General features: G+C 40.5%; 1 protein-coding gene across 1 annotated transcript; it reads right to left on the reverse strand.

Moving 5' to 3' along the window:
* Window positions 1-398: 398 nt before the first annotated feature.
* rab1aa (RAB1A, member RAS oncogene family a) lies at window positions 399-19,063 on the reverse strand. The gene is made up of 6 exons (XM_060899169.1): window positions 18,867-19,063; window positions 11,595-11,667; window positions 11,352-11,447; window positions 10,812-10,907; window positions 5,120-5,251; window positions 399-3,087 (listed from the first exon to the last, which is right to left on the reverse strand). Exons 1-6 carry the CDS (start codon window positions 18,878-18,880, stop codon window positions 2,890-2,892), a joined length of 609 nt encoding a protein of 202 aa, XP_060755152.1. The 5' UTR covers window positions 18,881-19,063; the 3' UTR covers window positions 399-2,889.
* Between the last annotated feature and the right edge of the window lie 362 nt (window positions 19,064-19,425).

Raw genomic sequence — 19,425 nt, forward strand, 5'->3', positions numbered from 1 at the left:
GGTTTCCTCCGGGTGCTCCGGTTTCCCCCACAGTCCAAAGACATGCAGGTTAGGTTAACTGGTGACTCTAAATTGAGCGTAGGTGTGAATGTGAGTGTGAATGGTTGTCTGTGTCTATGTGTCAGCCCTGTGATGACCTGGCGACTTGTCCAGGGTGTACCCCGCCTTTCGCCCGTAGTCAGCTGGGATAGGCTCCAGCTTGCCTGCGACCCTGTAGAACAGGATAAAGTGGCTACAGATAATGAGATGAGCACGAAGAGATTTAACTACATTTCCCAGAAGGCATTGCATCATCAAATGACTTTAAAAAAAACCACCATAATCAAGTATAGGAGTTATTTCCTGTTTCAGTAGGGTTTATGATCACTCATACCTGATGAAAGCAGGCAAACACAGGCTCCGTTAAAACAATTTTTATTAAACCTTTGCATCATGTTTAATTGAAAACTTTTGACAAAAACAACAAAAAAAAAGATTAAATCACAACCCAGAACCCCACCCCCAAAAATAACGGAAGCGTTTCCATTTACCTCCATACATTTCTTCATTTCGCTCTCAATAGCATGTGAAAATGTAAGAACAGATTCTTATAGATACACAAACATCTATCCAGAGTACCAGTCAAAAGTTTGTACACCCCTACTCCAAGTTTTTGTTCCGATATTTTGACCATTTTCTACAGTGAATCATCAAAACTATGAAATAACATCTGGAGCATGTATGGAATTATGTAGTAAACAAAAAAAAGTTACAAAAAACAAAAACAAGTGTTTGATACTTTTAGATTCTTCAGCGTATCCAGCGTTTCCCTTGATGACGCTTTCCACACTATTGGCATTATCTTAACCAGCTTCATGAGGGAGTCACCTGGAACGCTTTTCAATTAACAGCTGTGCCTCGTCAAAAGGTATTTATTTGACGAGCTTCTTGCTTTGTTAAGGAGTTTGAGATCAAACAGTAAATAACGATACAGTAAACACCACAACTGTAGTAATCCATACATACATCAAGAACTGAACAACTAAAGTAAAGAGAAACGACATCCATCATTACTTTAAGACATGAAGTGACTTAATTCATAAAAATTAAAGAAAAAACACTGGGTTGAATTAGGAGGTGGTGTCCCCAAACTTACGTCTGCTACTAGACAGTTGATGTGGAGGCCCAGTCACTGTGTGTGAAATGAGTTCATAAAGGAACACTGCAAAATTCCACCCCATTATCAAGTCAAAGGTGCCACGAAAAGGGACTTTAACGTACCTTTAAACCCTTTAATAACCATGCTTTATGGATCTTCAGAAAAACCTGCACGTGTGCACGCAGTAAGTGAAGTGAATCAGCGAGGAATTAAATTAGCGAGTAATGTTTTGTGATGCAGCTGCTTTGTTTTGCTGACAACCACTTGTAACATGGTCTCTTAGGCTTTAAAGGTTACAGATCTGTGCATTAAACATGGCGCTGCAACACATCCAAGGCTCCCAAACGTAATCTTAACAACATGCTCGGTCCTGTAGCCTACGGTGGCACGATCTACAAGCTGCGTTTCAGTATTCTTTAAAAAAAAAAAAAAAAAAAAACCACACACCTTTGTCGGCTTCAAACGAGAAAAGCATGCAACAGCTCTCGCACACATTTCAACCTCCCTTGCCAACCAGTTGGTGTTCAGCTAACGAGTTACTGAATTAGAGCAACTGGAAATGAAAATTATAGCATTTAATACTTTTGCAACACACCCTGATCAAGTTTTTAGGAAAAATCTAGTGACATCAAAACAAGTTGTCCTGGGGAAAAAAAAAAAAAAAAAAAAAAAAAAAGATAATTTGGCGTGTTAACCAAATCATAACGGTTTCTGCCCTCAGGTCTGCTCTGTGAGGCAACAGTGCCAACTACTGCACCACCATACCACCTTCTGATTGGCTGCTGGTCATCAAACTACATCTAAAATATGAGGAAATCCAATAAATGCACTGCTTAGGGTTAGTGTCCAACTGATTTACTCTACAGGCTACAGAATACCCAGAATGCACTTTGCTGTTTATAGGAGGTGAGAAAGTGAAAGTGCTTTAAAAAAAAAAAAGTTAACACAGCTAGTGAAGAGAAACCAATAATAATAATAAATGAACAAACAAACAATGTAGGTTAAACAAAAAACATGGGCACTTGTGAAAATTTCCACACTCGCCCATCTCCGTTTAGTGTTCTAGGGTGACTGCAAAATAACTTCACCACTGACTATCTTTCTAGCTCTTTTCACACTCCAGATAATCACACAGGCCTTCATGGGTTGGTGTTTTAAAAGACAAACCAAATCTCAGGGAGAAATGAAGTGAATCATCAACAAGAACTACGAGATGAGAAACACGATGGGGAAAGTGTGATATAAACACAACAGTCGGTTTGGTACAGACCCACACCCAGGCCTCATCACATTACGTGACATCCTGAGCCTGGCTCTGAGAACAGGGGTGGGGGGGTGGGGAGTCGATCAGGTAAGGCACACCTGGTGTCTGTCGTTTCCTTCTTTAGGTTTGTAATGGAGCTACAGGCTAATGGGACACCAAAATATGTCCTGGCTGATCAACTACAAACAATATTGAACTCCATGATGGAGACGAGTATCAGGACTTAAAATTTAATACACGAAGGACGTGTATCTGCAGCCTGCTTTCTGACTCCGGGGATCAAAAATGCTTTGGAAGTTTCAGAAACGTGCAGCTTGGTGCATGAGGAAAATGTTGATCATCCGTTAAATCACTACGTGTTCACTCTTTCACTGACTTACACTACGTGTTCTCCACTGTGCATCTGTTCTGGTGTATATACGGTGGTGATGGTGGTGGTAACATCACTCTTCCTTTGTGCGCTGTGTGTTCAGGAGGAGTTCACGACTCAGCAGCAGCCTCCGCTTGACGCCTTCACCGGCTGGCTGTGGAACTTGACGTTTGATTTCTCGGCCCCGCCCGTGCCGGCACCTGGTCCCATCTTCTTCTTAATCTCCGCTGCCATGGTCATGAAGGCCTGCTCGACATTGGTGGCGCTCTTTGCGCTCGTCTCTAGAAACGGGATTCCCAGAGAGTCCGCAAACTCCTGAGACACACACAGACAATTCGAACAGCACGTTATGCATGATGGTTCTCGGATCTATCATGTTCTTGTACCACAATGGTGTTGATTGATCTAAAAAAAAAAAAAAAAGCACAGCAGCTCTGACAGTACAGGAATGATACTGCACATCACATGGTTATTAGGGCTGTAACAATATGCGTATCGAAATCGAAATACGCAGAGCCACGATCCGTATCGCGATACAAGAAGGCAGAATCGCGGTACACCCTTTCAAACTTCTCCTCAGCCCAAAAACAGAGGCGCTTCCAAACTTCAATTTATGAATACTTTACTTTTTATTTAAATTACTTTTATTTTTATATCTATTAGTAAGTTGTTTTTTCGCAGACCTGCAACAATCTTCTGCGAGTCACGCAACGTCCACACTCGCCACTGGCAGAGCATTCATTTCTTTTAAGTGCTCGCCATTCTGGTTGCGAGGCGGGGAGCGAATCTGTAAACAAGCAGCTCATTGGCTGGCTAGGTGTGCCACAAGCCAATCACAATCAATTGACCGGAAAGGCATGCAGTGTTGCCAGATTGGGCGGGTTTAGGTGCTTTTTGGCTGGTTCTGAACATATTTTGGGGTGGAAAACGTTAGCAATATCTGGCAACACTGAAGGCGTGTCTGCTTGGGCGGAAGCCTTCTGCGGCAGTTACATTTTGACACGCGAGCAACGTTTCACTATAAAAATTCCGTAATTTCCATCTGTTTTCCGCGATCACAGAAAATCATTGGCCCTATGAGAGTGAGACAGTGAGAGAGCCACACCCCCCCCCCCAAAAAAAATCTTAACGGATTTACACGATTTGGAAAAATGACTTTCAGAACCGAAAAAAACAGAGCTTCCGGCTCAACAGTATTATTTTGAGAAATAAAACACAGTCTTTGGATATACATTTGTTCATTTTTGCATACATATTACTCATTCTCTGCAGTGGTCTGAATTATTTGTTATTAAATAGTTAAATGTAAGTAAGTAAATGTTAAGTCAAATTTACTACTTTAAAAACACATTTAAAAAAAAAATCGTGGGTGTATCGAATCGTGGGTCAAAAATCGCGATACGAATCAAATCGTGAGTTGGGTGTATCGTTACAGCCCTAATGGTTATATGAATGAATGAATGAATGCACTCGTTCTCATCTGTGACCGTTTCTATAGTAACACTTTCACATGGAAAGTTAGTGGATGCGTCATGTAATCCAAGACTAACAATTAATGCATTAAAAACATGTTATTCAAGAAAAATATGTATAATTGGTGAATATTTGGAAAAAAAAAAAGTTTCCTGTAAGGAGACATTTTATGCAACATTTACACCAACAGACTTCTGTGTTAGCTTTTTATAACAGACAGGAAGTTCTCAGACACTCTTCAGGAGCAGGGAGTTTACACTTTGTGGTTTCTCTGAAACATGACTCCCCTCTTATTAACTCCAAGACAGCTAAGAGGAAGAAGAAGGGAAAAAAAAAAAAAAAAGAGGCTGGCTAGAGAACAGCTGTTTACAGCTGCTATAAGGCAAGTGATAAGATTTAACATGTTTTGTGGATGAACCACAAACTGCTGTAGCACAAGAGGAATAAGACACTTGAACATGCTGTAATAGGAAAATAATCAACTTTTTGGCAGGGCGGTAATGGGAACTTTGCTACAGCAACCACACCATCACTGATTTTCCTAAAACAGCCTGACAGTTTGTGTAATCATGTCTATGAAATAGCTTAATGTGAAATAAGTCATTGAAAATATAAATTGCTTTCTGAGGATTTCGCAGCAGCCGTGCTGACGAGCTGGAAAATGCAGTTTAGATGATTTTTGGGAGCTGTCTGGTGACCATACAAACAAAAACCACATCAATTAGCCAGAAAAGTCGAGAGAACTGCTGATCGACTAAAAGCAGAACACAAGTAAATATTATGCAAAGTTTTTCTGAGTGTTTCATCCTTCAGCTCCTCTTTTATCTATTGGTCACTATTGATTAGATAGGGGTGTAAAAATTATTATTCTTGCCTTGACTACTGCGTAGTCCACTACTTTCCTGGTGGTCAGGTCACACTTGTTGCCTACAAGCAGTTTGTTGACGTTCTCACTGGCGTAGCGGTCGATCTCCTGCAGCCACTGCTTCACATTGTTGAAGGACTCCTGAATTAGGCAAACAAGAAGGAGCTCATACTCTGCCCACAGTGCTACGCTACGCCCCCGCTGTGCCCCGCCTCCACTTCCTAGCACTAGACTACAGTGAGTCTTCAACAAGGTCCACAAATGGGTAAAAACCTCAATTAGCAAACACAGAGCTTTTTATACCTTTAACTAATTAGGTAAAAGTATAGCAGTAAAATAAACTAGATAGAACTCGACGCCAACAGCGCCGATAGGGATGCCTCCGCCCGGTAGACTACACGCCTTATTAAGTTGTGATTTGTGGATGGACATTTGACCTCACAGTAATCTTGACCTGGTGAAATTACTTGTATTAGCCTTGGAGATATTGTGTTCACAAGGTTTTCAGACAGACATTTGACTTCACAGTGACCTTAGACCCTTTGATCTCAAAATCTAATCAGTTCATGTTTGTCCCAAAGCGCACAAATGGTGAAAGTCCTTTCATTAGCCTTTGAGACATTGTGTTCACAAGGTTTCGGGACGGACGGACAACCCGAAAACATAATGCCTCCTGTACCTTACGGTGGCGGAGGCATTTAATTTAATTAAAAAAAAAAAAAAACCACCCAGTGCTAAAATTAAAACAAGCCCAATTTCAAAAAAGTTGGGACACTGTAAAATAAATAAAAATGTGAAGATTTGCAAAATCAAGGAAATCCTGTATTTCACTGAAAATAGTACAAAGACAACATATAAAATGTTGAAAAAAAAATTAATTTTATATATATATATATATATATATATATATATATATATATATATATATATATATATATATAAATAAAAAACACACTCCTTTTGAATTTGAGGTCAGCGACACGTTTCAGAAAAGTTGGGACGGGGCAACAAAAGACTGAAAAAGTTGTGTACTGCTATAATATATATATAAAATTTGAGTAATTGTCAACAAGTCAGAAACATGACAGAGTATAAAGAGACCATCCCAAAGAGGCGGAGTCTCTCAGAAGAAAAGATGGGGAGGGGTTCACCGCTCTCTGAAAGACCGCGTGGGCAAACAGTGCAACAATTTAAGAATAACAATATTCATCTCATTATCTCTAGCCGCTTTATCCTTCTACAGGGTCGCAGGCAAGCTGGAGCCTATCCCAGCTGACTACGGGCGAAAGGCGGGGTACACCCTGGACAAGTCGCCAGGTCATCACAGGGCTGACACATAGACACAGACAACCATTCACACTCACATTCACACCTACGGTCAATTTAGAGTCACCAGTTAACCTAACCTGCATGTCTTTGAACTGTGGGGGAAACCGGAGCACCCAAATAACGATATTCTCAATGTAAAACTGCAAAGAATTTGGAGATCAGATCATCTCTGGTCCATAACATCATGAAAAGATTCAGAGAATCTGGAGAAATCTCTGTATGCGAGAGACAAGGCTGAAAACTGACACTGGATGTCTGTGATCTTCAGGCCCTCAGGAGACACTGCATTAAAAGCAGACACGTGTCTGTAGTGGAAATCAGTGTATGGGCTCAGGAACACTTCAGAAAAACATCTGTGAAAACACTTCATTACTGCCTCCACAAATACAAGTTAAAACCAGATATAAACAATATCCAGAAACCCCGCCCCCTCCTCTGGGCCCAAGCTCTTTTACGATGGACTGAGGCAAAGTGGAAAACTGTCCCGAGGTCTGACGAATTAAAAGTAGAAATTCTTTTTAGATATCGTGGACACCACGTCCTCCAGGCTAAAGAGGAGAGGGACCATCCGGTTTGTTATTGGTGCACAGTTCAAAAGCATTCAGCATCTATGATGGTATGAGGGGGCATTAGTGCACATGACATGGGGAGCTTGTACATCTGGGAAGGCATCATTAATGCTGAATGATATCTACATGTTTCAGAGCAACATGCTGCCAACCAGACAAAATCTTTTTCAGGGAAGGCCTTCCTTCTTTCAGCAAGACAACGCCAAACCGCTTTCTGCACATATTAAACCTGCATGGCTCCGTAGTCAAAACAGTCCAGGTGCTAAACTGGCCTGCTGCAGTCCAGACCTGTCTCCCATTTAAAACATCTGGTGCATTATGAAGTGCAAAATACGACAAAGGAGACCCCAAACTGTTGAGCAACTGAAATTGTATATCAGACAAGAATGGGACAACATTTCTCTTTCAAAACTACAGCAATTGGTCTCCTCGGTTCCCAAACATTTAGAGTGTTGTTAAAAGTCGAGGTGATGCAACACAGTGGTAAAACACGCCCCTGTTCCAACTTTTTTGAAATGTGTTGCTGACATCAAATTTAAAAGGAGCATATATTTTTGAAAAAACAATAACATCAGTTTTAACATGTGATCTGTTGTCTTTGTACTACTGTCAATTAAATATAGGTTTTCCGTGATTTGCAAATCACCACATTCTGTTTTTATTTGCTTTACACAGTGTCCCAACTTTTTTGGAATTGGAGTTGTACAGGACACATTTAAAATGTTCTCAAATCATTTAAAACATTTTTTGTGGGGGTGGGAGGGGTTTAAATGTGTTTCTGGATGAAAGTTTAAAACCTACAATTTTTTTTTTTCCAAACCATCATATCCAAGTGATGTCATTTTAAACTATAACTTTAGCTTTATATAACTTTAACTACAGTGTTGTATTTTTTTTTTTAAAGAAAACTCATTAAACTACAAATGTAACAGTCCACAAAATTCATAAGTTCTCAATATGGCAGGACTTATTTTATATAGGGCTGTCGAAGTTAACGCGTTATTAGTGCGTTAACGCAATTTAATTTGATCGCGATTTTAAAAAATGACTGCGTTATCAGAGGGTACAGTGAATTGGGCTCATCTTGGTAAGGAACAATGCAGATTTTCATGGGTGACTAGCATGCAAAATAAAGCTAGTTATAACATTAACTTTGTGGTAAAACGTAGCTCTACAACTTGTCAAATAAACCTGCAACATGGTCAGTTAAATTGTAGTCTACATGTGTGATGCGGTGCAAGTTCCGTTTACCTTCACTTTACCGGGTGAAATGTGTTGATATCTGATGGGCTACGATCGGGAATGCGCACATTCCCTTTTCTCCACCTGTAGATTGTAGGTAGCCTAGCGATTTCCAAATAGCCTACTGGTTCACTTGAATGAACTTGCAGGAGTCAAACTACTTCCTCTTTGCTCTTGGAAGTGCAGCCATTATAGTTGAGAAAAAAAATAAATAAAATATACAGTGGGGAAAACAAGTATTTGATCCCTTGCTGATTTTGTTGGTTTACCCACTAAGACTCGATCAGTCTAATTTTAATGGTAGGTGTATTCTAACATGTGGAGACAGAATACCAAAAAGAAAATCCAGAAAATAACTCTTAAATATCTATATTAATTTATTTGTATTTTATTGAGAAAAAGTAGTATTTGATCCCCTAGTAACCATCAAGAGTTCTTGTTAATACAGACAAGTTAGACTCTCCAAATTACCTTGTCACCTAAATTGAAGACACCTGATATCACTAATGACTTGTATAAAAGCCACCTGGCCACAGAATCAATCAGTTTGTCAGACTCCAAACTCTCCAACATGGGAAAGACTAAAGAGCTTTCTGTGGATTTAAGGTAGAAGATTGTAGACCTGCACAAGACCGGTATGGGCTACAAAACCATTAGCAAGAAGCTGGGCGTTAAGGTGACAACTGTTGGTGCAATTGTGCGCAAGTACAAGACTCACAACATGATCATCAATCGACCTAGGTCTGGGGCTCCAAACAAGATCTCACCTCGTGGGGTTTCTAGGATCATGAGAACGGTGAGAAATAGACCTAATACAACACGGGCAGAGTTAGTGGATGATCTTAAAGCAGCTGGGATCACAGTCACCAAGCAAACAGTTGGTAACACTTTACACCGCAATGGTCTAACACCTTGCAGTGCTCGCAAAGTACCCCTGCTTAAGAAAGCACATGTGCAGGCCCGCCTGAACTTTGCCAATGAACATCTGAATGGCTTGGAGAGTGACTGGGAGAAGGTGTTATGGTCAGATGAGACCAAAATTGAGCTCTTTGGCATCAATTCAACCCGTCGTGTCTGGAGGGAGAGACATGCTGCTTATAACCCCAAGAACACCATCCCCACTGTCAAGCATGGAGATGGTAACATTATGCTTTGGGGGTGTTTTTCTGCACAGGCCACAGGGCTACTTCACCGTATCAATGGGAGGATGGACGGAGCCATGTACCATAAAATCCTAAGTGAAAACCTCCTTCCCTCTGCCAGGAAGCTTAAAATGGGTCGTGGATGGGTCTTCCAGCAGGATAATGACCCAAAGCATACAGCCAAGGCAACCAAGGAATGGCTGAAGAAGAAACATAAAGGTCATGGAGTGGCCCAGCCAGTCTCCGGACCTGAACCCTATAGAAAATCTATGGAGAGAGCTGAAGCTCAGAGTTGCCAAGTGACAGCCACGGAATCTTGATGATTTAGAGGTCATTTGCAAAGAAGAGTGGACCAAAATTCCTCCTAATATGTGCAGAAACCTGGTCATCAACTACAAAAAACGTCTGACCTCTGTGCTTGCTAATAAGGGGTTTGCCACAAAGTACTAAGTCCTTTTGGCAAGAGGGTTCAAATACTTATTTTCCTCAATAAAATGCAAATAAATTAATACAAATTCTTTAAAGTCGATTTCTTGATTTTCTTTGTGATATTCTGTCTCAGCATGTTAGACTACACCTACCATTAATATTACAGACTGATCGAGTCTCTCTTAGTGGGTAAACCAACAAAATCAGCAAGGGATCAAATACTTGGTTTTCCCCACTGTGTGTGTGTGTGTGTGTATATATATATATATATATATATATATATATATATATATATATATATATATATATATATATATGTGTGTGTGTGTATATATATATATATATATATATATATATATATATATATATATATAGAGCCTTATTTCTCCAAATTGTATTTTGCACATAGCCTACAGTATGCCCAACAGATGTCGGATAGGCTACATTGGAAAGAATATGCTGCATGCCTAGATCTAATACAAAAACCCGGATGCCAAATATTTGTGCATTAGGCCGATATATTGTCCATCATAGAGAAGATGAGCCTTATAATTGACATGGAGCATCAGAGCATATATTCAAATGTTTGCTCTGATGTAGAAATGTATTTGAGTACAATTTAAACAGATGTTTAAAGATTTTTTTTTTTGCGATTAATCGTGATTAACTACATAATTTTATGAGATTAATCGCAATTAAAAATTGTAATCGTTTGACAGCCCTAATTTTATATACTGTGTAATTACGGTATAGTTTTTTTTTCTTAGTAATGTAGCATTAATAATATTCTGCTGACAGTTTCGGTTCATTTCCACCATCACTGTAACTTTACATTGTCCATAAAAGGCCACGTGCTAGCTAGCTCACTAAACCATCTCCTGATGACCATATTTCCCAGTTTCCTAAGCAGTGTTCTCACACCTACTAATACATCGGACACGCCCACTGTCCTAGGGTCATCTTTTTACAGAGCCAGAACGTTCCACCTACCTGATCTGTGACGTCATAGACAACGATGATGCCGTGGGCTCCTCTGTAGTAGCTGGAGGTGATGGTGCGAAACCTCTCCTGTCCCGCCGTGTCCCACTGAGCAACACACAACCATGACTCAACACCACTACAACATGAGGGTGTTTATGCACATGCTAACCATTCAGAACATTTGGATATTAGCAGTCAGATTATTCAAATTGTCAAGAAAACAGCATCATAATGCAGACCGGATTAAAGACACCTGTATTGTAGTCCAATAATCTAATCGTTTTTAGCATTTCTACCCATGTGCAAGCATGACCTGATGGAAAGGAGCGGACAGTGCCAGAGCTACTAAACACCAGACTTAATTCAACACTATACCTATACAAAGCCATTTAGTTCTCCCTAAATAAATACGCCAGGAAATCTGTTCATTTCCAGTTTTCAGTTCAATTGCAGAAGCGCAAATGTTATGCATTTAGAAACAGACATTATTACTGACCCTTATGTACAGCTTACCGCATCACATCACATTACAGACGTGGAAGTACTTACAATCTGCAGTTTGATGGTCTTGCCATCCAGTTCTATTGTTCGGATTTTGAAGTCAACACCGATCGTGCTGATGTAGCTTTCTGTATACGTGTCGTCCTGAGTAGAGCACAGAGGAAAAAAAGTTGGCACGTTCATGAAACGTTCTACACTACCTCTACGAGGTGTCAGAATGGCAAGTTGGTATTATAACTACGTCGGCTTTAAAAAAAGCGCCAGTTTTCTCAGAGACAGCTCTCAACTCACTGCAAATCGGAGAAGAAGGCAGGACTTCCCGACCCCAGAATCTCCAATCAGTAGCAGTTTGAACAGGTAGTCGCTGGAAAAGACACAAGTGACATTACATAAAGCAAGTGTGACATTGAAGACTGAAGAAAACACAACCTTCAGACACAAGGTTTGTTAATGAGAAACGGCAAATCAGCTTTGACACGTTTCCTGTGTGAGACATGGACAAGCTCTTTGATACCATCATCCAGGTTGAACATACAGTTCAAAGTCAAAGCCTTGGTGGAACACACGCACTTGGTTTATTAGTCATCACTGTGTATGACTGGATGATTACCCAACCACTGACTTTTTCAAAACACACTTATCATCTACTGCTCATCAACGAAACGGACTTCATGGTTAACATTAACAGTTTTAACATGTCTGTTGTTGCCCAAACGAGGATGGGTTCCCTTTGGAGTCTGGTTCCTCTCGAGGTTTCTTCCTCATGTCGTCTGAGGGAGTTTTTCCTTGCCACCGTCGCCACAGGCTTGCTCATTGGGGATAGATTAGGGACAAAATTAGCTCACGTTTCAAGTCATTCAAATTCTATAAAGCTGCTTTGCGACAATGTTTATTGTTAAAAGCGCTATACAAATAAACTTAACTGACTTGAATTTTATTATTACATGATCAAATTCTTCACGCCGGTGGTTCTCACTCCTTTTGTGACTCACTTTGACAAACATGATCACTATTAATAATGTAAGAGATGGTTATGGCATTTCAGCTTTTTATTTACACACACACAAAGATACTTCTGTACAGATTTCATAAATTATTCCTTTAATTTCCACCACTAGCTGGTACATTTTTAAGTGGTTGATTAATATTAGGATAATTTTAGAAAAAGGTCAATGTCAAACCATCACATCCCTTCTTTGTACTTAGCCTGGAACATTCTGGCTTTTTTCATTTTTAAAATAAAATAATTTACCAAAAATTCTTAAAAAGGCACTTTTTTTTTTATTTCTCCTGTGAGGACCAACCAAACACCCTCACAACATTCCTATTACTTTGGGTACACTAAACTTGGTCCTTACAAAAGACTAAAAAACCCCCCTCCACACACAGGAAATTACAAAATTATGAGAAACCACGTGAAATCAGTGTGACTGTGACAGAGACTGTAAATGTCTCACAGAAGAGTGGACAAGTTCTGCTAACAGTCATTCATTCTTTTATACCACTTATCCATTGCTGGTTGAGGAGGAGCTGGAGTCAATCCCAGCTGACTTTGGGTGAGGTGGGGTTCACCCTGGACGAGTCACTAGTCTCTCACAGCCAGAGAACTATTCACACCTAGAGTCAATTTAGAGTATCAAGTTGACCTAATACAGAAGGAAACTGGAGCACAGAACATGAACACCACACAGGAAAGCCCCAGTCAACTGTGAGGATCAAACCCAGAACCTTCTCGATGTGAGGCAACAGTGCTCACGAGTGCACCACCACGCTGCCGTAAAACCTCAGTAAATGTAAATTCTACACATTTTCAAATTTTTGGATGTTCCATGTGCCTGTGTGGGTTTGCTCTGGGTTCTCTGGTTTCCTCCTACCTCCCAAAAACAGGTGGACTCGCTACACCCTGGGTACGTCACCAATGTATCGTCAGGTTAATACAAAAGCAAACAACTGTTGCCAGGCAAAACAAACCTCGCCCGGTCTTTCCAGTGACCTTGACCCAATTACCCCCAAAATTTAATCAGATAATCTACAGACCATTACCCACCTTCCCTAAAAATTTGAAGTCAATCGGTGCAACCGTCTAAACGCTAGATTGTTAACAGACAGGCAAACAAACCACACTGATTACAAAACCTCACCCTGCGAGGTAACAACCCACACCTAGGGTCAATTTAGAGTAGACAGTTGACCTAATCCACATCTTTGGACTGTGGGAAGAAACCCATACAAGCATGAGGAGAACATGCAAACTCCACACAGAAAGGCCACAGCTGACCGGCTAGCTGTGAGGCGACAGTGATAACCACTGTGCTGCCCTGACAAGTTACCATCATATCATCTCTAGCCCCTTTATCCTGTTCTACAGGGTCGCAGGCAAGCTGGAGCCTATCCCAGCTGACTACGGGCGAAAGGCGGGGTACACCCTGGACAAGTTGCCAGGTCATCACAGGGCTGACACAGACAACCATTCACACTCACATTCACACCTACGGTCAATTTAGGCTACATCCACACAACGGCAACGAGATTTTATTTAAAAAAACAAAAAAAAACAACGTGTCCACATGGGCAATGGATCAGTAAAATATCAGGTACATATGGCAAACGCAACGCTTCCTGAAAACGATGCAATACACATGCCACACCTCTAGGGGCGCTGTAAGACGGTCCCATTGGAGACACCAGAACAATAGAAGTAGACGAATGCGCATAAACCCCTTCTTCTACCCGGTGTGAAGCACTCACAGGAACAAACACACAAGATGGCGGCTGCGACTATGCGAGGAAATCGTGCCTTGTGTGTACAAATTAGTTTTATTAGTGTGCATAGTTTTATATAACTTAATTTTCTTATTGTGTGTCAACATTTTGAAATGCAGTCTTATCCAAAAAAAAAAAAAATTCAAGAAATGGTTCAGTTACTTGTTTATTTAAAAGAAAAGCTGTATACAAAAGTGAATGCAATGCAGTGGTTCATACAAAACAGCGAGAGTGCTGCTTGTTCTAGTCATGTGGTTGTGACGTCATCGTAAACAAATCCGTTCTACTCATCTAGATGACTTCGCAACGGCGTCGTTGCCAGATTTTTCCACTCTGGAACCCGTTCTCGTTTTGGGGCACCCAAAACGCCGGTGCCGTGTGGACGCCAGGCCGAAACGATAAACAATTTTATCAGATTCACCTGAATCCGTTGCCGTGTGGACAGGGCCTTAGAGTCACCGGTTAACCTAACCTGCATGTCTCTGGACTGTGGGGGAAACCGGAGCACCCGGAGGAAACCCACGCGGACACGGGGAGAACATGCAAACTCCGCACAGAAAGGCCCTCGCCGGCTACGGGGCTCGAACCCGGACCTTCTTGCTGTGAGGCGACAGTGCTAACCACTACACCACCGTGCTGCCACAAGTTATCATAATCATGTATAAAAGTTAACACGCTATTTATAAATGAGCTTTTAAACAACAATTCTTAAACACCACAGATAGATATCGCCTGCGTGCTCCAACATTATTATTACTACTGTGCAAAAGTCTTAGGCACCCTATTTTTTCCCCCCCATACAAACCTTGTTATAGAGAGTTATATTGTATGACTTACACATTATCGAATCAAAACATTTTAGAGTTCCAAATGTTCGTTTTCCAACACAAAATTAAATGTTACCGGGAAAAAAGAAGTTTGTATCTGAGCAGCATATTCTATAAGACAGCACTTTTCAGATTAAAAAAAAAAAAAAAAAAACATAATGAAGGCTTTTCGGTGCAATATGAAGAAGCGAGTGTGACAAAGTGTCCAGAAGAACAGTGAAACCTCAGTAAAACCTACAGATCATTTCTGCATAAAACTGCACTCACTGGACCTGAGATGGATTTTTTTTTTTTTAAGCAAAGCGTCATCTCACACCAAATACTGACTTTTCATTATGGCTTACTGATTACAGTATTTTTTTTTTGTTGTTGAAAATTTTTTTTTTTTAACACACACACACACACAGGTGCTTGAAAGTTTGTGAACCATTTATAATTTTCTATATTTCTGCATAAATATGACCCAAAACAAATTTTCACACAAGTCCTAAAAGTAGGTAAAGAGAACCCAGTTAAACAAATGAGAAAATTATACTTGGTCATTTATTTATTGAGGAAAATGAGCCAATTACATATCTGAGTGGCAAAAGTATGTGAACCTTTGCTTTCAGTATCTGGTGTGACCCCCTTGTGCAGCAATAACTGCAACTAAACGTTTGCGGTAACTGTTGATTAGTCCTGCACACCGGCTTGGAGGAATTTTAGCCCGTTCCTCCGTACAGAACAGCTTCAACTCTGGGATGTTGGTGGGTTTCCTCACATGAACTGCTCGCTTCAGGTCCTTCCAAAACATTTCCATTGGATTAAGGTCAGGACTTTGACTTGGCCATTCCAAAACATTAACTTTATTCTTCTTTAACCATTCTTTGGTAGAACAACTTGTGTGCTGAGGGTCATTGTCTTGCTGCATGACCCACCTTCTCTTGAGACTCAGTTCATGGACAGATGTCCTGACGTTTTCCTTTTGAATTCACTGGTATAATTCAGAATTCATTGTTCCATCAATGATGGCAAGCCATCCTGGCCCAGATGCAGCAAAACAGGCCCAAACCATGATCCTACCACCACCATGTTTCACAGATGGGATAAGGTTCTTATGCTGGAATGCAGTGTTTTCCTTTCTCCAAACATAACGCTTCTCATTTAAACCAAAAAGTTCTATTTTGGTCTCATCCATCCACAAAACACTTCCAATAGCCTTCTGGCTTGTCCACGTGATCTTTAGCAAACTGCAGATGAGCAGCAATGTTCTTTTTGGAGAGCAGTGGCTTTCTCCTTGCAACTCTGCCATGCACACCATTGTTGTTCAGTGTTCTTCCGATGATGGACTCATGAACATTAGCCAATGTGAGCGAGGCCTTCAGTTGCATAGAAGTTACCCTGGCATCTTTTGTGACCTCGCCAATTATTACACGCCTTGCTCTTGGAATGATCTTTGTTGGTCGACCACTCCTGGGGAGGGTAACAATGGTCTTGAATTTCCTCCATTTGTACACAATCTGTCTGGCTGTGGATTGGTGGAGTCCAAACTCTTTAGAGATGGTTTTGTAACCTTTTCCAGCCTGATGCGCATCAACAACGCTTTTTCTGAGGTCCTCAGAAATCTTTGCTTGTGCCATGATACACTTCCACAAACGTGTTGTGAAGCTCAGACTTTGATAGATCCCTGTTCTTTAAATAAAACAGGGTGCCCACTCACACCTGATTGTCATCCCATTGACTGAAAACACCTGACTCTAATTTCACCTTCAAATTAACTGCTAATCCTAGAGGTTCACATACTTCTGCCACTCACACATGTAATATTGGATCATTTTCCTCAATAAATAAATGACCAAGTATAATATTGGTCTCATTTGTTTAACTGGGTTCTTTTTATCTACGTTTAGGACTTGTGTGAAAATCTGATGTTTTAGGTCATATTTATGCAGAAATATAGAAAATTCTAAAGGGTTCACAAACTTCACACACACACACACACAGCGGTTCTTGAACATGTGCACGGTGGTGTAGTGGTTAGCGCTGCCGCCTCACAGCAAGAAGGTCCGGGTTCGAGCCCAGTGGCCGGCGATGGCCTTTCTGTGCGGAGTTTGCACGTTCTCCCCATGTCTGCGTGGGTTTCCTCCGGGTGCTCCGGTTTCCCCTACAGTTTAAAGACATGCGGTTAGGTTAACATGGGGCGGCCTTGAGCAAGGTACCGAACCCCTGCCTGCTCCCCAGGCGCTGTAGTGTGGCTGCTCACTGCTCTGGGTGATGGGTTAAATGCAGAGAATGACTCTCACGGTTCTTGAAGCGTGGATGTGACAAAGGCGGCTTCTTCTTTTAAGCCTTTTTTGGTCGACAACATTTCTTTAGATGCGCATAAGACTTTTTCCACAGTACTGCATCTTCAATTTAATCAATAGCTGACTTTCTTGTAAGAGTTAAGAGGTTGAAAAAGGTTCAGGGATTAGTGAATACTAACAGCCTCAGGAATTAATGTTTAGCATTAACATTTACTCTAGTAGACCTTTTTAGAGGTCTAACAAAGGTCACGTCACCATGGCAACACGGTTCACAAGTTCAAGCACAGAGCTAGCTAGCTAGCTAGCAAGGAAACTAGCATACGTTTGTGACTAAACTTCAATTTTAACTCCACTTCTGATTTTACTGTACTTCAGTCTGCCTTTGAGATAAAATAACTTCGCTAATTTCTCACCTCAGCTGCTATACATGTGATTTTTTTATTGTATTGTATTTATTTATTTTTACCTCAGGCGCTAGCTAGCCTGCTAACAACGTGGCACCGAAAGTGATGAAGCAAACGGAAGCCTTATCTTTAGCAGAAGTTGACCTCAGAGCTTTATAGGGTTTATAAATACTAACAAGGCTTAATCAGATTAATCGAAGAACCACCACAGCTGGTGATATTAATCGGTTAGCCGGAAAGTTTTCTTCACTCACACACCAGCTACACAGCCAACTATCCAGCTGCACCTCATCTAAGGAATTTAAAGTTATTTTAAAAATCGTATTTAGTCCGATAATTACCTACAGGAACTTAACACACGAATATAGAGTTCGTCGTGGTTGTAAACATCACTTGTTTTGCCTCATCTGCCTTACTTCGTGTTCTCTCAATTATAATAGTGATAAAAACATCCTTGATACACGTCAGTTAACCGTTTATGATCATTTTAACACCACACACATGTACAGTTCAGGTGGACTTCACAGATTATTAAACAGAACTAATATATATGTTTATTATTCAAAATATCAGGCAGATCCGAGATTAAATGGACTAGATGGCAAAGTTAACTACACTACCGTTCAAAAGTTTCGGGTCACCCAGACAATTTTGTGTTTTCCATGAAAAGTCACACTTTTATTTCCCACCATAAGTTGTAAAATGAATAGAAAATATATTAGTCAAGACATTTTTCTGGCCATTTTGAGCATTTAATCGACCCCACAAATGTGATGCCCCCCAGAAACTCAATCTGCTCAAAGGAAGGTCAGTTTTATAGCTTCTCTAAAGAGCTCAACTGTTTTCAGCTGTGCTAACATGATTGTACAAGGGTTTTCTAATCATCCATTAGCCTTCTGAGGCAATGAGCAAACACATTGTACCATTAGAACACTGGAGTGCTGGAAATGGGCCTCTATACACCTATGGAGATATTGCACCAAAAACCAGACATTTGCAGCTAGAATAGTCATTTACCACATTAGCAATGTATACATTGTATTTCTGATTAGTTTAAAGTCATCTTCATTGAAAAGAGCAGTGCTTTTCTTTCAAAAATAAGGACATTTCAAAGTGACCCCAAACTTTTGAACGGTAGTGTAACTCTATAACCAACACTAGTTTTGAATCTAAACACGACTTTATTGGTATGAGCACACTGAGGGTTAAAGACTGTCCTTTACTCCACTGAAATAAAGGTACTGGTTAAAGATGCAAACAACACGAACTTAACCAACTACTTACTACTCAGGGTTCATGGTCGACACTTGGTCCAGAGAAACTCCCTTATTACCAGGCTTGGCTTTTTTTTTCTTCCTCCAACGCAAATCCGATGTGTTGTAATTAATTTAAAGGTTTTTGGTCGGTTCTTGTCCGGGTTCTGAGTGCTGAAATGCTGAAGCAGAGATCCGGGTGGAATGAACTGGATAAGTTGGCTATCAAAAAATGGCAACCGGGTTGTGACGTCTCAACAACACGCCATGAGTCGTTGTTTTAAACATCCGTGTCAAAATAAGAGTTTCCTCAAACAAATTGTTTGTCTTTTGAGCTTTTGATCCGACAACAAATTAATTATTATAGTGCTCAGATAAATATTAAAAAAATAAATCTTTATTTATGTACATGTCTTTATCAACTTCCAATCTCTCTCTATCTCTCTCTCGCTCTCTGTCAATCAGAATCAGAATCAGAATCAAGTTTATTTCCAACCACGTTCTCACATACAAGGAGTTTGCTTTGGTTGGTGCTTGAACAGTCAAAATAGAATAATTTAGCAAAGACAAGAAGTAGCTATATACATAGA

The sequence above is a fragment of the Neoarius graeffei genome, chromosome 18, assembly GCF_027579695.1.
Source record: "Neoarius graeffei isolate fNeoGra1 chromosome 18, fNeoGra1.pri, whole genome shotgun sequence".
In the NCBI taxonomy this organism is placed as follows: domain Eukaryota; kingdom Metazoa; phylum Chordata; class Actinopteri; order Siluriformes; family Ariidae; genus Neoarius; species Neoarius graeffei.